Genomic DNA, 22,141 nt, shown 5'->3' with positions numbered 1-22,141 from the left:
AACTCCGTAAAAGAATTATCCTTGAAAGCAATCACCATATTTTTTTCACTATACAACGTAATCCAAAAAAATCATAATTCGTTTATAAAATTTATATTTAATCATTCGGTACGATATATTCCACAACAAAATCTTCTACGGGAGGTTGCTCTGGATTTTGCTGCTTCCCCCGACACAAAGGCTTGTGGGCATTCTTTTGGGTTCGTGTTGGAAATGTTTTCTCGCATTTGGCGCATCGTTCTTCTTGTTTCTAGAAATAAAAATGAAATCAATTTTATAATTTATATTCGATTTCAACAATCGAATGGTTTACCCACCCTTTCCGCGCGAACATTTGCGATCAACTTGTCGTCCTTCGGTTTGACACGAGCATTCGCTTTCACACCGTGCACCAGGAACATGTGCTTGTTGTAGAATGTGTGGAATTTGAAATCCCGCGCGCAACAAACGTAATCCTCACGGTATGATATGCAGACGTGTTTGTTGAACTCCTCCCGAGTTAAGAAAGCCGCCAAACAGATGCCACATTCCAGTGGTTTGGGCTGGCTATGCAGGGCCATGTGTTCCTGTCGCTGATCCTCGGTGGTGAATGATTTCAGACAGATGTTGCACAAAAAGTACATTTGTATCTACGAGAACGGAAAAGCGTACGGTATAAGGTTAAACGACTTTTCGCGCTTAGTTTCATAGGGGCGTAACTGTATTGATCGATTTCTCTTAATCGATTTTATATTTTGTTAATAACTCAATTGTTTCAAAAGCTACAACCGTGATTATCGATTCTGGTGCAAGATACATTCATCCTTTATCGCACCAAACCATTAAATCATCGACAAACTAGCGCAATTCGCTACAATAATAAAAAGAAAACATCGACGAAAAGAAATCGATCAATACAGTTACGCCCCTATGAAACTATGCGCGAGACTTATGAAAATACTTAAAAATCAGTTCGTCTCCATAGAAACGTTCCCATCGACGACGTGATTTTGATCGTATGTACACAAAATGAGACAGTACCACAATTTTGACGTACCGAACGTGTTTAGCGTGATAACCTTCTGGTGCAGTGTGAGCTTCCGTAAAGATTGCAGCCACATTTGCTGCACAAACATTTCCACCATCGCATTCCAGTTCAGCGTTGTCATCAGCTGTATAGAATTTGCTAAGGAAATACCCAGAATTTTGACTACATGGGTAGCTTGTAGCCACTGGGTGTCTAACATATTCCTTTCTCAAAACCCCACATTCACCGCAACAGTTTTGCGCTATTGCAGATCGCAATTGCGCGCCGGCGGCAAGACCAAAACGACGAAAGACTTTCCTCATCGCCTCGATCTACCACAGTGACGTCACGATCACGCTGATGTCGTCGGCGTATAGGCTGAAGGATAAGTCGAGTAGGCGACGAAAAACTACTCCTTAGAAACTGTTTATATTAAATATTTAATTAAAAAAATAAATTTCTCATTCTACCTTTGGTAATCATCTAATACAGACGTGTTTTGTTACAACTACTGTCTCATACAGGGTGTCCAGTGGTGTCCATCCAGTCGGGAAAAGCAGAAGTAGCGGGAAAAACCGGGAAATAAATCCAACCGGAAAAAATGCGGGAAATCATGAAACCAATCGGGAAATTGAACTATCGATCAAATCATAAACATGCATTGTTATGCATGCAAAGTTATGAACATTTTTTTTTTCTTGTAATGTTTTGAATAACTATCATAACAATCAAAATAATATGTCTGGCAATAGTGTAAAATTTCATCTTTCGGTAATAATTATATAAATTGTATAATACATCAGGTATCAGGTATCAGAACGTCGGCTCCAGGGGCATGTTCACCTCAATTTGGGAGATTTGTGCCATCGCCTTCACAGCCTTTTTCATCACACACCTGACGGAAAAGGAAGTGAACAAAAAGGAAAGGAATGTGGATGGGAGAACAATGGGAATGTTTGAAAAAGGGCCCTTGAAGAGGGCATACAACGCATAAGCGTACAAGAGCTTATAGCTACTTACCACAACGGGTTATGAACAACAAAATACTCTGAAGGTTCAGGTTTCTGAAGTCAATTTCACTAAGTAAATGTTTACCAAATATTTGGAAGCGAATTTGCGCATAGACTGGGCAGTTACATATTATATGATAAGAAGTTCCCTAATCGGATTCACAACTATATTGAATATTGCCATGTGCTAGTTCAGTCGGCAGTGACCTGTCAAGGCCTTCACTAAGACACTGCAATTCTGTTTAGACAGATTAGCTAAATAGCTTGCTACTACCGGAGATGGCTCCCGGATGTACAATTTTGTTTGATGACATGAATCCAGACTACTCCAATGCCATTTGTGCTGAGTGACAGCCCAAGAGTTGATCAAAAGCTTCACCCAACACTTGGATATTGGAATAGCTGGCTCAGGACCAATAAAGTCATGCGATGCTCCATTACGAGCTAACTCATCAGCCAATTCGTTTCCAGCTATGGAAGAATGACCAGGTACCCATATAAGGTGTAAAGTATTAACTGAATTCAGTTCCTCAATTTGAGTTCGACATGCGATTACTAACTTCGACCTTGAGTTGGCCGAGGCGAGAGCTTTAATAGCTGCTTGGCTATCTAACAGAGGTATATTACTTTGCCCATAATGCGTTGCTGCAGTGCAGATTGCACTCCACACATGATGGCAAATATTTCCGCTTGAAAGACAGTGCAGTGTGTACCCAGTGAGTGTGACTGTTCCAATCTCAGCTCACGCGAATAGACGCCTGCACCTGCTCTACTTTCGAGGAGGGAGCCGTCAGTGTAACAAACAATGCTGTCCGACATACTTCTCTCCAAATAGCCAGATGTCCACTCATCCCGCGAGGGGAATTGTGTTGAAAATGTCCTATAAGGAAAACTACTAACGTGTGTGAGATCACTTGGAGCAAGGAAAATTGTGTCCCAATTAACCATAAGCGGTAACAACGAAGTGTGTGTGTGTAGAACTGCGGTTTGCAGGATTCTCTTCCATAAAACCGAGTACCCATAGTCGGTAAGTACAAGAAAATGCTTCTTGTTTGAGATGTATGTGTAGTGGGCCACGTCGAAGAGAACTTCGAGAGCAGCCGTGGGAGTTGAAGAGAACGCACCAGTCATTGCCATTAGGCACATCCTTTGAAGATGGCCTAATTTAGACTGAATTGTCCTCACTTCCCCCTTTTGCCACCACACAAGACATCCATAAGCCAAAATTGGTCGTACAACTGTTATGTAAATCCATTTGATATATTTGGGTTTAAGACCCCAAGTTTTACCAAAGGTTCGTCGGCATTGGCCGAAAGCCATACACGCCTTTTTGATTCTGAACTCAATGTTAGGAGTCCAGGAAAGCTTTGAATCCAAAATTAGACCCACATACTTTACTTGATCAGTTACATTGATTTCAGAACCAAAAAGATGTAATGGACGAATACCATTACGATTACGTTTTTCCGTGAAAAGAACAATAGATGTTTTATTCGGATTGACCGAAAGGCCATATTGGCGACACCAACTTTCAACTATCTGAAGAGCAATTAATTGCATATTATTCGGCAACTCGGCCGTACGAAAACCATTTTTTTGTTAAATATCTTGGCTGTGCATATGCACAGCATATGTTTCGAAATGGACGAATTGATATGAAATTTGCGAAAAAGAATCCACGTGTCTTGGAGGGACTCGAACCCTCAACCTCCTACTCTCTAGATAGGCGTGATAACCCCTACACAACAAGACCACTTAAAGGTCACGTTTGCGGAAAAGCCATCAGAATCCGAGTACCAACCTCCACCGCGGTTAGCTTTTTGTGCCTTTGTCCATTTCGAAACATATGCTGTGCATATGCACAGCCAAGATATTTAACAAAAAAATACCTGAAGAGCATTTTGCATCAGGTCGAATAAGGTAGTAATGCACAAACCCACTATCAATGTAAGATAGTCGTCGGCAAATCCGTAGGTACGAAAACCGCCATTATTGAGTAACTTCAATAGCGTATCTGCTACGAGATTCCACAAAAGTGGAGATAATACTCCCCCTTGAGGGCATCCGCCGACACTTAATTTCCTAATCGCTGCTTGACGTAATGTCGAGAAGAGATGTCGGTTTTTAGGCATCTGGTGAATCCATTTGGTAATAATATTAGGTAGCCCATGACAACATGCGGCTCCCAATATTGCATCGAAAGACACGTTGTCGAAAGCACCTTCTATATCTAAGAAAGCACCCAAGCACGATTGCTTTTGAGCGAATGCTTTCTCGATATCGTAAACAACCTTGTGTAGAAGAGTCATGGTGGACTTTCCAGATTGGTAAGCATGTTGATTAACATGAAGAGGCATGTTTGCCAAACAGTCATCACGAATGTGATGATCGATAATACGTTCTAAGCATTTCAGAAGAAATGAGGTCAGACTGATGGGTCTAAAACTCTTCGCTTCTTCATACGAAGCACGTCCTCCTTTTGGGATAAACTTTACAGTGACATTCCGCCAGGATATGGGAATATACCCAGTAGCAAAACTGCATACTAAAAGCTTTTTCAAAACATGTTTGATATGCTCAAAACCTCTCTGAAGTAGAACGGGATAAATCCCATCCTCCCCTGGAGATTTGTAGGGAGCAAAACTGTTAAGTGCCCATTGAATCGATTCAGTAGTTATGATTCTACGAGCCTGAGCTCAAGACCCATAGCTACATGAAAAGACATCAGGATCATCCGAAGATGTTATATCGACACATCCAGCAGGCCTGTTAGCGGGTCACTTTTTAGTGACTTGGTCACTTTTTTCGGGCTAGCCACTAAAAAGTCTCTTTTTTTAACCTCAAGCCACTAAAGTAACTTTTTCTCGCAAAAAGTCACTATTTTCAACTATTTTGAAACTATTGACTAAGATTTTTTTTATAAGGCTTTATGTATCCATCGGAAGATGCTTTGTTCATGGCGGAAATGAAATTACGGACCATGGAAAAATGATCGCTCTGTAACTTCGCCAGCCATTTAACTGGCTGCTCTTATTGGCATTTCACCAGTAGCTAATTGAAGGTGTTTTACGTCACAATTTATAAATTGGTATACAGTCATGCAAGCAGGAGACCTGTCGATTTCGATTTTAACTCAAACTTTATGCAGTAGGGGATGGTGGGGAGACTTGATTCTTCCCTGTTTTACCAAGAACTAAAGTAGTGTTATAACGTATTTTTATAATAGATCCTCTAGACATATGATCGTTATGTTGCGAGTTTTTTTTAAATTGACATCCTTATTTACTGTGTTTTTTTCTTCCTTAAGATGTTTTTTAGTGGCCACGCAAAATTAGAAAAAATTCTCCCAATAATGACCAAATGCTATCATTTTTTCACAGCACAAATCCATAAATATGCTAAATGACCTTCATTGATAAAAAAGCCATAATTCCACCACAATTTCAGGATATTTGGTTTTTAAGTTGTTGCCTCAATTAGAGTAGACTTCCCTCATAGGGCATCCATATAAAAATTTGTCTAAAAAATTCAAGAAAGTTTAATTTGTTCTCAAGAGGCTATTTTTTTGTAGATGAAGGATTTGCTCTAAAAAAATATTTATTGAGTATCATAGATATGATAGAAAGGCGATCATCAAGTCTCCCCAATTTTGAAGATTGCATGCGCTGTCGAATTCCATAGCAAAAATCATTCATGAATACAGCTCGTTGGAAAACCTGCGTATTTTGGAGTAAACATATTTAAAAGTTCAGAGAGCATGGTCCTCATTACAAGCAGAAGGTCGAAGGTGATTGAACCAGGCTCGTTGTACATGAATCTCCATAATACTGTTGTTCCTGTCGCACTAAAAATTCAAAAAACATCCGTTTCACCGATGACAAATCGTAGAGTTCTCTGCATCTTTCTTAAGTAGGTGTTCAGCTAATCCAATGATCGAAATTTTCACTCATTCGAAACGAAAAACAGGTGTCAAGAGTGATAACCATATTTCGCTCACTTCAATTGGCGTAAAATTTTGATTTGCTTGCAGACTACTCATAGTTTTGAATTGTCCTGCTTTTTAAAAATATTGAGTAAAATTTCCGTGTGGTTAAAAGAGAGGGCAATACAAATTTACTTAGTCACTAAGTAGATAAAAGTTAGCGAGTACGATTTTCGTTTCTCTTCTGAGTTCGTTCTAAGAGAAAAGAGTGGTGAGTGAAAGATGTTTTCCGCCACAAATTACGAAAAAAATATTCTCCTTCGACCCAAAAACGCCTGATTTCGTCTCATCAAACTTGCAACTGAAATTGGAAGTCACTATTTGGTCACTTTTTCTGCAACTGAAAGTCACTATTTGGTTCCTTTTTTCGTCAGCTTTGGTCACTAAAGTCACTATTTTGAGTGGCTTCAGTCGCTACCAGTCCTGATCCAGGGAAGTGCGTATCAAATAAGTGCTCTAACGATTGTTCATCAGAAGAAGTGTAGTCGCCATTTGGCTTGCGAATTTCGCCAACTTGAAAATCCTTGGATCTCGCAAGAATTTTATTCAATCGACTGGCTTCACTCAAATTGGAAACATTTGCACAAAGATTTTTGCAGCCGAATCGTTCAACAGATCGTAGAGCCTTCTTGTAAGCTTTGCGAGCCAACTTGAAAGAATCCGTCCCTACTGAATGGCGTCTGTTCCAACTCCTTCTGCACTGCTTCCTTAGCTTAGCCAAATCGGAATTCCACCAAGGGGTTCCTCTTGAGGTTTTTACAGAACGTAAAGGGCAAGCTTCTTCGAAAGCTTCCACGATGTGCAACGTTGTAGTATCAACTGCAACATCCAAGTCGGTAGGAGTTTCTATAGAAGGTAGATATCCATGAAATTTGGTAGAGAGCAACTCTGTGTAAAGATCCCAGTTTGTTGAACAAGGATTTCTGAAACGCAAGGTCTGCGAAGTAACATTCAAATGATCAAAGTAGATGTAGCGATGGTCAGATATCGATTCCTCATCTGACACATGCCAATTCGTCAATTCGTGACTGATTCTATTGAAGCAAAGGGTTATGTCTAACACTTCTGCTCTATTAGATACCATAAAGGTTGGGCGATTGCCTATGTTAAGTAAACTAAGTTCGGTACTACTTAAGTATTCCATCAAGCTGGAGCCTCTCAGATTGATATCCGAGCTACCCCAGATGATGTGATGAGCATTAGCATCACTGCCGACAATTAGCGGAAGGCCTTTTGAAGTGCAATATATGACAACTCGTTTGAAAGCATCCGTAGGGGATGGTTTATCATGTGGTAAATAAACCGAACAATAGACGTATTTCCTGACGGGGGTTCCGCCAGTTGCATCAATTGTGACAGCACATACATCTCTGGTTGTTAGTTCAGAGATAAGTGTAGCAACAATAGCATTGTTAACAAGCACACATGCACGCGGCATTGATCGAGAGTTTGCCATTTCTTTACTGAAAGCAGCAAAAACCGGGTTCACTAGGTTACCTAGGTAGAAGCTACCCTTGCGAAAATAGGGTTCCTGCACCAAAGCCACTTGGGATTTGCCATTTTGCATAAGTCTACGAAGATTAATCGTTGCTGTTCTTTTATGCTGAAGATTGATTTGAGCTATCTTAACTGAAGCCATTGCAAATTAAGATAATGCACTCCACAACTTCAGCATTAATATGAACAGCAACGATGGAACCAAATTGGTATCTTATCAAGAAAGTCAAAGACGAAACACAGAGTACAATATGTATAACGCATAAAGCGAATCCATATAGGTGACAATTTGTTGAAAAACTAAATAAAAACATGCTCATAATCCCACCCTTATTTAACCTCAATTCATTTATTTAGTTTACATCTAAACAGATAACACTGAATCAACAATTTGACGCCACAATACACGGTTCGAGGCCGCATCTCTCCATCCTCGGATACGCCCCACGCTCGCCAAGTCGTTTTGCACCTGGTCTGCCCATCTCGCTCGCTGCGCTCCACGCCGTCTCGTACCTGCCGGATCGGAAGCGAACACCATCTTTGCAGGGTTGCTGTCCGGCATTTTTGCAACATGTCCTGCCCATCGTACCCTTCCGGCTTTAGCTACCTTCTGGATACTGGGTTCGCCGTAGAGTTGGGCGAGCTCATGGTTCATTCTTCGCCGCCACACACCGTCTTCTTGCACACCGCCAAAGATGGTCCTAAGCACCCGTCTCTCGAATACTCCGAGTGCTTGCAAGTCCTCCTCGAGCATTGTCCATGTTTCATGCCCGTAGAGAACAACCGGTCTTATAAGCGTCTTGTACATGACACATTTAGTGCGGTGGCGAATCTTTTTCGACCGCAGTTTCTTCTGGAGCCCGTAGTAGGCCCGACTTCCACAGATGATGCGCCTTCGTATTTCACGACTAACGTTGTTGTCAGCCGTTAGCAAGGATCCGAGGTAGACGAATTCCTCGACCACCTCGAAGGTATCCCCGTCTATCGTAACACTGCTTCCCAGGCGGGCCCTGTCGCGCTCGGTTCCGCCCACAAGCAAGTACTTTGTCATTGAGGCATTCACCACCAGTCCAACTTTTGTTGCTTCACGTTTCAGGCGGGTGTACAGTTCTGCCACCTTTGCAAATGATCGGCCGACAATGCCCATGTCATCCGCGAAACAAATAAATTGACTGGATCTGTTGAAAATCGTACCCCGGCTGTTACACCCGGCTCTCCGAATGACACCTTCTAGCGCAATGTTGAACAACAGGCACAAAAGTCCATCACCTTGTCTTAGTCCCCGGCGCGATTCGAACGAACTGGAGTGTTCGCCCGAAATCTTCACACAATTTTGCACACCATCTACCGTTGCTTTGATCAGTCTGATAAGCTTCCCAGGAAAGCTGTTTTCGTCCATAATTTTCCATAGCTCTACGCGGTCTATACTGTCGTATGCCGCCTTGAAATCATTGAACAGATGGTGCGTTGGGGCCTGGTATTCACGTCATTGTCGAAGGATTTGTCGTACAGTAAAGATCTGGTCCGTTGTCGAGCGGCCGTCAACGTAGCCGGCTTTATAACTTCCCACGAACTCATTCACTACTGGTGACAGACGTCGGAAGATGATCTGGGATATCACTTTGTAGGTGGCATCGAGGACCCAAGCAACCAGAAGTTCAGATTTTACTTAAATTTACTCTTAACCGAACTAATTGGTTCACTATAGTTCACATCAAGTTCCAAGCATGCTTAACGGAACTTTAAAGTTCACTTTTACGCTCCTACCATACAAAAAATTACTTAAAATGAGAGCTGATTAAGCCAAAATAGCCCTTCTTATACGAACTTCTGGTTGCTTGGGGATGGTGATCGCTCGAAAGTTCTCACACTCCAGCTTGTCGCCTTTCTTGTAGATGGGGCATAAAATCCCTTCCTTCCACTCCTCAGGCAAGTGGCTAGCTTTTCTGGACCCATCTTGATGAGCTCAGCTCCGATACCATCCTTACCAGCTGGTTTATTGGTTACTAGCTGTTGGATGACATCCTTAACTTCCTTAAAGGTGGGGGCTGGTTGGCTTCCATCGTCCGCTGAACTGACGTAGTCATCTCCTCCGCTGCCTTGACTTTCACTGCCTGTACTCTCAGCACCATTCAAATGTTCCTCTTAGTGCTGCTTTCACCTTTCGATCACCACACGTACATCCGTCAAGATGCTTCCATCCTCATCCCTGCACATTTTGGCTCGCGGCACGAAGCCTTTGCGGGATGCGTTAAGCTTCTGATAGAACTTGCGTGTTTCTTGAGAACGGCACAGCTGTTCCATCTCTTCGCACTCCGCTTCTTCCAGGTGGCGTTTCTTCTCCTGAAAAAGGCGGGTCTGCTGTCTCCGCTTCTGTCTATAACGTTCCACGTTTTGCCGGGCACCTTGCTGCAGCGCGACCGCCCGCGCTGCATCCTTCTCCTCCAGAATTGGTCTGCACTCTTCGTCGTACCAAACGTTCCGTCGACTTCGTCCCACATACCTGACGTTGTTCTCCGTTGCGTCGTTAATGGTTGCTTTATTCCAGCAGTCCTCAAGAGGGGCCCCATCGGGCACACCCTCTTCCGGCAACGCTGCCTCGAGATGCTGCGCGTATGCAGTGGCGACATCAGGTTGATTTAGTCGCTCTAGTTCGTACAGCGACGGTCGTCGGTACCGAACATTGTTGATGACGGATAGTTTTGGTCGCAGTTTGACCATCACCAGATAGTGGTCAGAGTCGATGTTAGCGCCACGATATGTCCTGACGTCGATAATGTCGGTCAATTTGTGATTCTGCCTGCAGTGGTGATCTCCAGGTGTACCGATACGGGAGGCTGTATTGGAAGTAGGTGCTGTCGTGGCTTGAGCAGCTGTCGTACTCACGTTCCAGCTGCGCGTAGAATGCGTCCTTATCATCATCAGTGCTTCCATAGTGTGGGCTATGGACGTTGATTATGCTGAATTTGAAAGAACCGGCCTTTGATCCTCAACCTGCACTTTCTCTCGTTGATCGGCCACCACCCGATCACGCGCCTTTGTATATCGTCCATCACTATGAAAGCTGTTCCCAGCTCGGGTGTGTTACCGCATTACCGTTACCGTGGATGCCGAATTCACGATCCTTGAGCACATCGGCGAGTATGCGTGTGATCCCGATGAAGTTGAGAGATTTGCAGTTCCACGAAACGAGTTTCCAATCGCTAGTCCCTTCGCCGATGGTTCCGGTCCGTACTCTCTTATTGATTGTTCGTTGCTTATATTTTTTTTTAAGGCTGGCTTGCAGGGTCCGGAGGATCATTCCTCCTTATTCCCGGTGGACCATGGTGCACAGTTTCACTTAGAGTCTCTCGCTGGCATTCGGACGATGATCAGCCACCCCTAACATGGAGAACAGACGCTGTTGTGAACCGATCGTGACAAGGAGAACAGACGCTCAGTTAGATTTGCACCTCCGGATAGGAGCAAATCCCCCTTCCCTGTCAGCATACGACCATATTTCCCACCGGGGTTGATTAGCCGATCTTCCTTAGGGTTGCTCGTATCCTGGCGAGCACCACGAGAAGGTAGGGATAGGAGTTGCTGGGTAAGAGGCTAAGGACCGCGAGATGGGGTCTATTTTATTCCTTCAGGTACGCGAAGAACCAATGGTACGCTTAACCTGCATTTGCCGTGCCAAGAGTTGTTTGGAGTTATTAAAAATTATCCAATTCATTAAAAAATGGTAATTTTTTATACTTTGTGATTTTGTGAAACATCGTGAAACGGAACGCAGAATCAAAACAAAACCACAAAGAGAGCAGCCAAAAACCGGTTTGTTTGATGCTCGCTCATAGAGTAACCAGAAGATCAAATTAAAAAGTGAACCCCGTTAAAATGAATGATGTACCGTTCAAATTATCGGGGGTCCACGGTATTGGCCATTCTAAATCCCTATTTCACACTTAAATCGCCAGAAAAAATTGCCACGATCCCGCTGAGGTCGTCGGCGTAGGCAACAAGCAAATCTTTTTGCGTTTCGCGGGACGCTGCATTTTTCAACTTCGTTTTACAAATTTATTACAATTCATACAGCCTTACAAATATTTTTCCAATTTTTTTTTTTGGACCAAAATCTAGTCGAAATGCATTTTTGGAGGATCCACTTTCAAGCCAGAGACGCAATCCAGATAGGCGTCCCGCGTTTCGCAGGACGCTTGCTGGTCGCATTACCCTTGCCGCACAGAACGAGTAATCTCGAACCAATGAGAGAGGCACCCATTGGCTATGAAGTCACTAGATACCTATATCTAGTGACTTTACCATTGACGAGTAGCCGGGATGTAGACCTACTGGCAATGTGCGCGAGAGGACCGATGAGTCCCTCAATGAAGCCGAGCGACCGCATGGCGTCGAAAAGGAATGAAGGCGATCGAAGGCGTTCTGCAGATCGAAGCTGATGAGCTTACCGGCGCGACGGTGGTGACGGAGATTAGTGATCCGACCTTTCAGAGCGAGAGTGGCTCGGAAGATGTTGCGCTCTGAGTTCGAACATTTCTGTCCGTTGCTCAAAACACGCTGGGCTTGCATTCCGCACTGCAGTCGGTTCTTCTATATGCGGGAGAAAAGTTTATAATCGGTGTTGAGCAGCGACATGGTCCGGTACGCTCGGGCAGTGTTGTCTCCAACTTTCTTTTTTACCAGTACGATTATGCCTTCTACGAAAGCATGGGGAAGATTTCCGGCGAGTGCTTCAACTTACGGTGGATGACGTTGAGGTAAATCCGGAGGTAAAACTCTCGAGGGATCCCGTCGGCTGCGGGTGTTCGTTTTGCTGCGCTTGTTTTGATAGCAGATAATATTTCGGCCGTCGTGGTCTCTTCGGTGCATCTCAGTGGGTCGTCCGGTGGGATAATGGAACGTACACACGGTCAAGCAGTTTGACCAACATTGACTCCACCTCTCGTTTATTCAAACATCCATCAAGTTTTACCAACAGCGGGACGAACAATCAATTTATTCGACCAACAATATCACACATATCCCAGGTTGTGCATAGAGGCGATGGTGCGCATCGTAAAATTCCTCGAAAGCGGCACGAGATCTCCACTTCTAAAAATGTTGTCTCTGGGGGGATTCGGTCTGACTCGCTGGCTTGTCTTCTTCTGTTATGATCGTGGCCCAGCTTGTTTCGTCACGTTGGCGTAGCTTTTCTGGACGAGCAGTTTCTTGTTCTGAACACAAGATATGCCAGTGTGGGCATGCTCTTTGCAGTGTTTGCATGAGGAAATCTGCCACTTGTAGACGATGTACGCCTGCTGACCCATGATCGTGACCCGCGAATCAATCTTTCGCTGAATCAGCATATGGACCGACAATACGCTGAGCGGGATTCCAACAAACTCAAAGCCGTCATCACCCCACGTCAAAAAATCATGAAATTGTTAAGTTGACAGTTCGATTAATGGCACTAACACCGCCATAGTGACTCGATCCCGAATCCATTTTCGTTCAGTAATTCAGGGTCGAGGTTGGATCTGACCCATGTTTAAAACCAAAAACGACACAAGTGTGTCAAGCAACCATGGTGTAACTTACATTATGAACTCGTTCTATGTGCATCCGAAGCTTATCTTTGCGGCCATATGACACATCGCAATGACCACATTTGAAGCGCACATTTAGATGAATTGTTTCCTTGTGCCTGTGCAGATGCATGTTGGTTTTGAAAGCCTTCTCACAATAAGGGCACTGATAATTTCTCACTTCCGAGTGAGATTTCAAATGACGTTTCAAGCATGTTACACTGGAAGAAGAGAATGCAAAATGATAATTTATATTCGGTGATATGAAACTTTTTTTTTAGTACTTTTTGAATTCTAATCCACAAATGCCACATTTTGCCATTTCGCTCGCAACATGTACCAAACCGAGATGTAGTTTGTATTCCTGTGAGGTGTAGAACGACGACGAGCAATACTCGCAAGGGTATTTTGTTAGACCTTTGTGTCTCCGAATGTGAACATTCAGCGAATATTTATTTTTCAGCACAACTCCGCAAATGCTACAAACCCAACATCGGTGAATTTTTTCCTTGTGTTGAATCAACTCATCTTCACACGAAAACCGCTCTTTACAATTTTCAAAATCACAGTTCCATTCAACTTCCGCTTCGTGTTCCGAACGTTCCAGCGCCGGAATCGCACAGTTTGCATTATCTTAAATTTGGGAGTACAAAAATATAAACTTTTTGAAACGATTTTCTCTAATTTTTCATACCTGCTTCTGCAAAAATTAATTTCTCTTCATCGCAATTGGCTGATTGCTCAACTTCCATCCCGCCATCATTTGAGCCGTGCTCAACATCTAAATATTCAATTTCAACGTTCTCGTCGGAAAAATCCGAATGGCAGGAGAACCCATCATCACCACTGTTTTCCAGCAATTCAACGGTGAAGATCTGATCATTGTCTTCATTCATTTCATTTTCGCGTAGGGCCATTTCGAGATCATCCTCAGCAGCTCCATCTTTCTGTTTAATTGATCCTTCGTGTCTCTCCATACTCACCGTCAAATCTTCCCAACGAAGTTTGTGATCACGGTCTATTAGATCAATCTCCTGGAACTGCGAACTCATGGTTTCGTAACGGTCGTCAAATAGTTGACGCAGTGGTTGAGAATCACCATTATGGTTCATCAGTAGAAAAGCCATTTGAAAATCTCGAAGGAACATCATTTTCCGTTTAAATTTAAAAGCCGCTAGAAAATGTTGCTGGCACTGCTCACAAACGGCGGACGGTAACAAATCAGAGAAATCCTGTAAAGAATATTACATTTATTCAAGCAGTAATTTAGAAAAACCAAACAATCTTACCTGCTGGGAGGGCGACCCACAAAACTCATCCATCAATTCCAAAAGCTGCATGTCAAACTCTGGCAGTATGCTGGCAAGTGGAACCATTTCCGGTGCCGGTTTCTGCTGCATGCACAAACGACAAACGTCGGGAAAGTGAAATAGCGCGCTTATTTTCATTGCACATTCAATTTGTTCGATTAATTGAGCGAATTAAAATATAAAATACAAAGCAAACAAATTTTCAACCGATAACAGTTTGTTTAGTGCATTACAATTTATTTTTTTTGTTTATTGCTAGAAAAGTCACTTTTCGCTTTTTGTTTGTAATCAGCGACTACACTAAAAAAAATATCAGCTTATATTTAGCTGTTTCTGACGGTCATTGTTTCACGATATTTTTTAATTTTATTTTTATTCTGCTATAGCTAATGGAAAAGGCGGGATTTTATTATGATTTATTATGTATAGAATCGTTTGGAATTACAGAGGGTTTCGGTTAGAAATCCCTGGATAATTCCGTACGGTGGTTGTCCAACGATAGCTCAAAACCAGGAGGGTGAAACGCCTGTCATCCGCGGTACAATGGCACTCTACCCAACATCGCTTTTGGTACTTCTGTTTTTGGTACCCAGTTTCTGGGTAGTATACCCGAATTCAGCGCTCATTTTGGGTGATTGGTTCGTACGCAGTTAGTGCTAATTATCGGCATTTAACTTCTCCGGGCGAACACTTGCAATTGGTTGAGGTACATCGAGCGTTTTGTGTTTGTATGGCTTCTTTATGTCGAAAAATAGCTCATCGATACTTCCGAAGTTTTGTTATCATGAACCAAACGAAATTAAAACAAAAACATTGTACGCCATATTGAATGAATGGTTGGTAGGCGTATTAGCCTTCTCTTCAGTCCCCTGCTCAAAACACGTTTGGAATGGAGTTTATTTCTCGGATTGAAAATTAAACGTGACCGTCGTGTACAATGATTATTTATTAATCTCCTCTTTTCCGATACAGTGATGCCAGAACTCCAATATTATTTTAATTACACCGAGAAAGTTTTCAGTTTAAAATTTATGTGTCTATTTTGCAGTTAATCCTCGGGTGTGCAAACAAGTCAAACTCGTTCATTCACCCCCCGTTGAGTCGGCAGACTCAACCGAAGGCAACACAGCGATCTTTGTCACCGATCGCTTGAACTCCCCGGATCCAGTCTTGACGGTGACCACTCTAACTGCTCCATCTCGTCCTGGATGAGTCGCAATGATGCGACCGCGACGCCAATGTTGAGGTGGTAGATTTTCGTCTAGAAGCAACACCAAAGCACCGATTCTGTAGTTTTTGACGTTCCCGGTGTGCCATTTCTGTCTTGTCTGGAGATGGTGAAGGTACTCGGATGACCATCTTCCCCACAAGTGTTGCATCATCTGCTGAAGGTGTTCGTATCTGCTGAGTCTTCCTTCGTTTTCGTTGGTATAAGAGGGCTGAGGAAGTGCCATCGCTGACCGGCCGATGAGAAAATGGGATGGCGTTAAAATTGCAGTATCATTCCGGTCGTCCGAGAGCGGGCACAATGGACGAGAATTTAATATTGCCTCAGTTTGTGCCAAGAACGTAATCATTTCCTCGTGCGTTAGTCGTGTTTCGCCGATAACTCGTTTGAAGTGAAGCTTCATAGATTTTACACCGGCTTCCCACACTCCCCCAAAGTGTGGACTTCGTGGGGAATGAAATGCCAACGTATACCCTTCACTGAGCAAAACTCGGCCAGCTTCCGCTGATGTAATTCGTCTTCGAAAAGTTGTCGTAGAGCTGCTAATTCGTGGTTCGCTCCCACGAACGATGTACCGTTGTCCGAAAACACATCACTGGGCAATCCACGGCGGCTGGCAAAACGATGTAGGGCTGCGATGAAGTGTTCAGTTGTCAAGCTTGATACCAACTCCATGTGAATTGACTTAACTGCCATACAGATAAAAACCAGTACGTATGCCTTGTATGTCTTCGGACTTCTTGGGCTTAGTCTCAGCAAAAAGGGTCCCGCATAGTCAACACCCACCTTAGAAAATACAGGCGCCGGATTGACGCGTGATTCGGGTAGATTTCCATGAGTTGACTGCCCAGGACAGGACGATGTTTGGCGCAAAGTTGACACGATGCTATGATCTTCTTAATTTGCGTTTTGACACGCAGCGGCCAATAACGTTCACGTACGATAGCTAACAATCCGTTAGGGCCAACATGCGAATGCTCTTCATGGAGTCTTCTTAGCAGAATTACCGTTATATGGTGCTTCTCAGGTAATAGCACCTGATGTTTCCCATCGTATGGGATGGCAGAATACTTGAGCCGGCCTCCGACTCGAATCAGTCCATCCTCTGCCACAAACGGTGCAAGGTTGCTGAGATTGTGGCGTTTGAGAGGCGTGTGTTGAAGGATGCGCAGAAGATCGCCAAATACCTCCTCCTGCAGGATACGTAGAATTGTTCTCTCGGCAACAAACATTTCATCTGCTGTTATCGGTGTGCTCAATAGTTGACTGCGTCTTGGAGTTATAAATCGCCGGACATATACCCAAGCTCGTATCATTTTGCGGTAGTGGCTTACCCTATTAAGTTGCACTTTGGATCGGGCACTAGTAGCTGTTAAAACCCTTACTTGCTTTAGCTCCGGTATAGCTGATTCATCCAGTGGGTCAGGAACGATTGTGTCTACAAGCGGTTGTGACAGCCATGGTGATCCGGTCCACCAAAGACTGTTTTTCAACAAACCCTCCGGATACTCCCCTCTGGATATAATATCGGCTGGGTTGCATTCCGACCCCACATAATGCCATTCGTCATTTCTAAAATTGCTGCCACATGGTTGGCAATAAATACGTTCAATGCTGGCGGAGGTTTTTTAAGCCAACATAAAACAATATGGGAATCACACCAATATTTCACCACATCGAACTGAACATTCATCGATGATACTATTTTGTCTGCCAGTTCCACAAGGTGCCAGTTCCGTGCACCGCAGAGCTCTAATCTCGGGATTTTTAATGATTTGAAGGGCGCTACTCGTGATTCACTTGCGACTAGGCCGACGGTAACCGTTCCATCTTTGGCGATAGTCCTAATATACAGCACCGCTCCATACGCATGCAATGATGCATATGAGAAGCCGTGTAATTCGACTCTTGCTGAACCTGCTGGTACCACCAGATGCCGCTTACGAATCTGGTTGACATACGATAGCTGTTCCTGGAATCTTCTCCAATTCTGCAACAACTCTTCAGGCAGTATTTCATCCCAGTCTAAACCCAGACGCCATAAATCTTGCATGAGCAACTTGGCCACAGTGATGGTGGGACCAATAAACCCAAGTGGGTCGAACAAACGTCCAATGTCCGACAAAACAGCTCGCTTCGTTATCGACATCCTATATTCTGATTGGTTAACGTGAAATCCGAAATAATCATCCGTTGGATTCCAGATGAGCCCCAATGCCTTGATGGTATTGTTTACACCAGTTTCTTGGAAGTTAACTTGTTTCTCATGTAGGTGTTCCGGAATCGCGTCAAGTACTTCAGCGCTATTAGAACAGAATTTATGGACTCCGAATCCACCCTTCGCTAGTAATGCTGAAAGCTGATGATAAATGGTGACAACATCTTCGATGGACTCTCCTCCCGTTAGGAAGTCATCAATATAGCTGTTATTCTCTATAATGTCCGCAGCTATAGGGAATTCTTGTCCTGCGTCCTTCGCCAACTGCAGGAGTACTCGTGGGGCGTGATGAGGTGAGCTTGCGACCCCATACGTCACCGTTTGAAGCTCAAAAGTTCTTTCTTCTCCATTGACGTTCCACCACAAAATTCTTTGGAAGCGACAGTCTTCTGGAAACATTCGAATCTGGCGGTACATCTTGGGGATGTCCGCCGTCAAAACCACCTTGTGTGTACAGAATCGCAAGATTATCGTCAGCAGGTCACTCTGTACAGTAGGACCCACTGAAACTGCATCGTTGAGCGAAATACCTGATGTGGTTTTCGCTGACGCGTCAAAGACAACGCGGGTTTTCGTAGTCGAACTGGTCGCCTTGTAGACTGCGTGATGTGGAATGTAGTATCCACTCAAATCTGCGCTTTGCACTTCCTTCATGTGTCCTAGTTGTTCATATTCGGCCATGAATTGTTCATATTGCTCACGCCTTTCCGGATTCCTATCCAACGCAGCCTTCAATCGATCGAAGCGTTTCTTAGCAAGTTTGTAGGATTCACCAAGCTTATCCTTGAGTTCGTTGAAAGGTAGTCGTACTTGATAACGACCCTGCTCATCCCGAGTATGGGTTTGGTTGAAATGTTCTTCCACATCAGCCTCCGTTTTAGTGAACAGATCCTTTGTTGGAACGGATTCGACTTCCCAAAACCTTGTTAGTGTTTGGTTGAGTTCATCAAAACGATTGAATTGACAGACACGAGAGAGTTGTTTCGACCTTCGTGTATGAACTGAACCCCCTACAACCCAGCCCAGCTGAGTCTCCACCAATACTGCAGAACTATTTCCAAGTTTTACTCGACCGCCCTTTAAGAGGTCAAAGAATATTTCATTTCCAAGAATCAGGTCGATTTCTCCTGGAGTGTAGAACGAGGGGTCAGCTAGCGGTAAAGTGGATGGCAGAGACAAGGTGGTAACATTTATTTCAACAGCTGGTATGTTGGACGTGACTCGGGGTACAACCAAAAAGTCTAAATCGTATTGCAGATGGGTACCGAAACGAGGATGGATCGTAGTTGACACCAGATATTTGACGTTGGTTTGAATATCATTTAGACCATTGATCGGGAGATCAATTCGTTCCATTTTTAATTTAAGCTGTCTGGCCAACCTTTCCGTAATAATGTGGCTATCAGAGCCGGAATCTAGCAAGGCTCGAGATTTGATGATACTTCCTCCGTTGCCTATCACCAAAACTTCCGCTGTAGATAGCAGCACATGCCTCTTGACTGTTGTGGTGTGACCGCACAACGTACTAGCACTCTGTGGATCTGGAACGTTCGCGTCTTTGAGTTGAGACCGATCCGGCGCAGGCTGCCGCAGAGTGTTCTGATCTGCATCCTTCGTCGTATTCGTAGTACTGGAACCAACCGCGTTGCTACTAGAGTGTAATAAACTATGGTGTTTACGGCCACAACCTTGAGCCTTGCAGACTTGGTCCGAAGGACAATCAATGACACGGTGATTTCCCTTCAAGCAATTGTAGCACAGATTTGATTTCACAACTATAGCCTTCCGCTCCGATATGGACTGGTTTTGAAACTTGGAACATCGATAGATTGAATGGTCAGCCTTGCAACAGGGACAACTTTCCCTTGTAGTTTGGACAAAAGACTTTGAGACATTTTGCGAAGAAGGGCGCTGACTAAACGTTTGCCGTTGCTTAGATTGAACCGCTACCTGCTGAGGTCCTTGGTGTTGTGAGTGACTAGTCCGCACCAGAACACGTCCCCGTTCCCGAAGGAATTCAATAAACTCACTAAAAACGGGTAAGTCTCCTGACCCTAACTGCAATTCCCATTGCTCTTGAGATTCTCTATCCAACTTTTTGTACAACACATTGACAAGGAACAGCTCGGCCAGTCCCTCGACCTTGAATCCATGGCCGCTCAGAGCTTCCGTGTGTTTGGTGGAAATATCAACAAGTTTAGTAATAGACTTACCTCGGTTGTCTTTGGTTACCATAGGGATGTCGAGGATAGCATCAATATGCGTATCCATAATCAAACGCTTATCTTCGTATGCGTTCTCCAGTATGTTCCAGGCAAGGTTATAGTCATTACTGTTGATGACTTCCTGATCAATTTTATCTTTTGCATCTCCATCTAGTGAATTCCTCAGATGCAGAATTTTCATTGCAGGAGTTTCCTGTGGATATTTACTCATTATGCTTTGGAATAGGCTTTTAAAGCTGTACCAATTCACAGGATCTCCATTGAATCGAGGGAACGGGGCGTGTAGTTGTGGCGCTGGAGCTTGAACATACACCGGTTGCGGTGCGGCTAGTGCCACTGCACTGGGTGGTTTCGATTCTGATTCACTCTTCTTCGCTATTTTCGTCTGCAAGATAACATACAGCTGGTCATGCATTCTTTCAAATTTCATGTACTCCTGTCGATGTTCATCGCGAGTCTCTTTCGGAACGATCATAGATATTTCGGAATGTATTTTCTCATATTCATCCGAGCATCTTCGCAGTGTATCCAAGTGCAGCCGTAGAAGGTGAATGTTGACATCTTCCGGCTTCACACTTTCATTGATACGGATCAGCTTCTCGATCAGCAAATTGCGCCGATCAATTAACGATTCCATTTTGTACTCCATTATTCTTCGCTGCTCGGCAGCTTGCTTTGCAATTTTTGCTGAGAAACTGACGGAACTTGATTCCAATCGTCATTACCCGGCAAGGCACTCAAAATGTTTCTTCGTGGTATTTGAACCACCACACGCGGCGTTTCAGGGTCCGACATTCAATCACACTTCAATTTATGTTTGCTGCCTACACGGTAAGCTTCTCAATTTCTCACTAATCTGTGTGTCTCTTTTGCTCTTTGTGGCGTGACCACTTTTTTATGCTGCTGGAGCTTAATTACACGCACACTGTTGTGCGAGTCACTCAGTGCGAAGACCGACGATCATAATTCCCACGCAGCTCGTATGGCGAGACTGCATTCCTACACTGTGCTATTCGATTCGACCACTTTTTTATGCTGCTGGAGCTCAATTACACGCACACTGTTGTACCCCACACCACACTCACTTGGTGAAAACTGGGTGCTCACTCTATCAGCCGCTCGGGCATGTACTTTTCGTAGTTGCTGTAGGCTTCGCACGGCGAAGAACAGCTTTCACAAACACTCTTTGGAACACGGTTCCGAATCTCTTGCCCCGATGGCAATCACTAACACATGTGTCTCGGATAGGTTTCTTTTGAACTGTTGTAGTGAATTAGCAGCACAGTGCTGAAATTCAAGATGGCGGCGAACTTGTTGTGCCAAGGACACATCAACAAAATCGTGGCGTAATCCAACTTCCGGTTCGGAACTACACCAGACACTAGCACATCACTTCCCATTCACCAAAATGGCGAATTTTCAGTTTTCCTTCGCACAATCACACAATCCGCTACTACCACAGCTAACACCTCATGGAAGCGCAATTTTTCCACGAAACGACGCCAAAACGCACAATTTGTCACGGAAACGATCTCGACCGAAACTCTCAATACGGCGCGATTAAACTCCAAACTCCTGAAAATCCGGTCGAAACGGACCAAAATTAATGTCCAACGATAGCTCAAAACGCGTTTGGAATGGAGTTTATTTCTCGGATTGAAAATTAAACGTGACCGTCGTGTACAATGATTATTAGTGCTGTCCAATGAGCAGCTTGAAGTCGCTCGAAATTTCTTCCGTCCTGCTCGTTCTTTTTTGTCAACAAATGGACATGAGCAGGACAGGGAGAAACTTCGAGCTACTTCAAGCTCTCATTGGACAGCACTAATTATTAATCTCCTCTTTTCCGATACAGTGATGCCAGAACTCCAATATTATTTTAATTACACCGAGAAAGTTTTCAGTTTAAAATTTATGTGTCTATTTTGCAGTTAATCCTCGGGTGTGCAAACAAGTCAAACTCGTTCGGTGGTCTTATATTCCATTTTAATATCATGATCCACTTTATCATGTGATAAACCTCGTAATCTGAACTGGCCGTAACCGTGTCTGAGCTAACTTGGCGTCCGATCTCTATATTCTATTACTGCGGGAAAAATTG

At 43.9% G+C, this 22,141-nt stretch overlaps 2 protein-coding genes across 2 annotated transcripts; both read right to left on the bottom strand.

The window, feature by feature from the left end:
• Nucleotides 1-77: 77 nt before the first annotated feature.
• LOC134210169 (zinc finger protein 845-like) lies at nt 78-14,675 on the bottom strand. Its single transcript, XM_062686192.1, has 6 exons — nt 14,349-14,675; nt 13,754-14,291; nt 13,344-13,692; nt 13,073-13,280; nt 318-629; nt 78-250 (listed from the first exon to the last, which is right to left on the bottom strand). The coding sequence occupies exons 1-6, from the start codon at nt 14,505-14,507 to the stop codon at nt 98-100; spliced, it is 1,719 nt and encodes a 572-aa protein (XP_062542176.1). The 5' UTR covers nt 14,508-14,675; the 3' UTR covers nt 78-97.
• Nucleotides 1,619-4,054, bottom strand: LOC134214743 (uncharacterized). The gene is made up of 2 exons (XM_062694067.1): nt 3,906-4,054; nt 1,619-3,555 (listed from the first exon to the last, which is right to left on the bottom strand). The coding sequence occupies exons 1-2, from the start codon at nt 3,921-3,923 to the stop codon at nt 2,626-2,628; spliced, it is 948 nt and encodes a 315-aa protein (XP_062550051.1). The 5' UTR covers nt 3,924-4,054; the 3' UTR covers nt 1,619-2,625.
• Nucleotides 14,676-22,141: the final 7,466 nt, after the last annotated feature.

Source organism: Armigeres subalbatus, chromosome 2 (assembly GCF_024139115.2).
Source record: "Armigeres subalbatus isolate Guangzhou_Male chromosome 2, GZ_Asu_2, whole genome shotgun sequence".
NCBI classification, from domain to species: domain Eukaryota; kingdom Metazoa; phylum Arthropoda; class Insecta; order Diptera; family Culicidae; genus Armigeres; species Armigeres subalbatus.
Note: the sequence above shows the minus strand (reverse complement) of the source record. Positions and strands in the feature narration are given on the sequence as shown.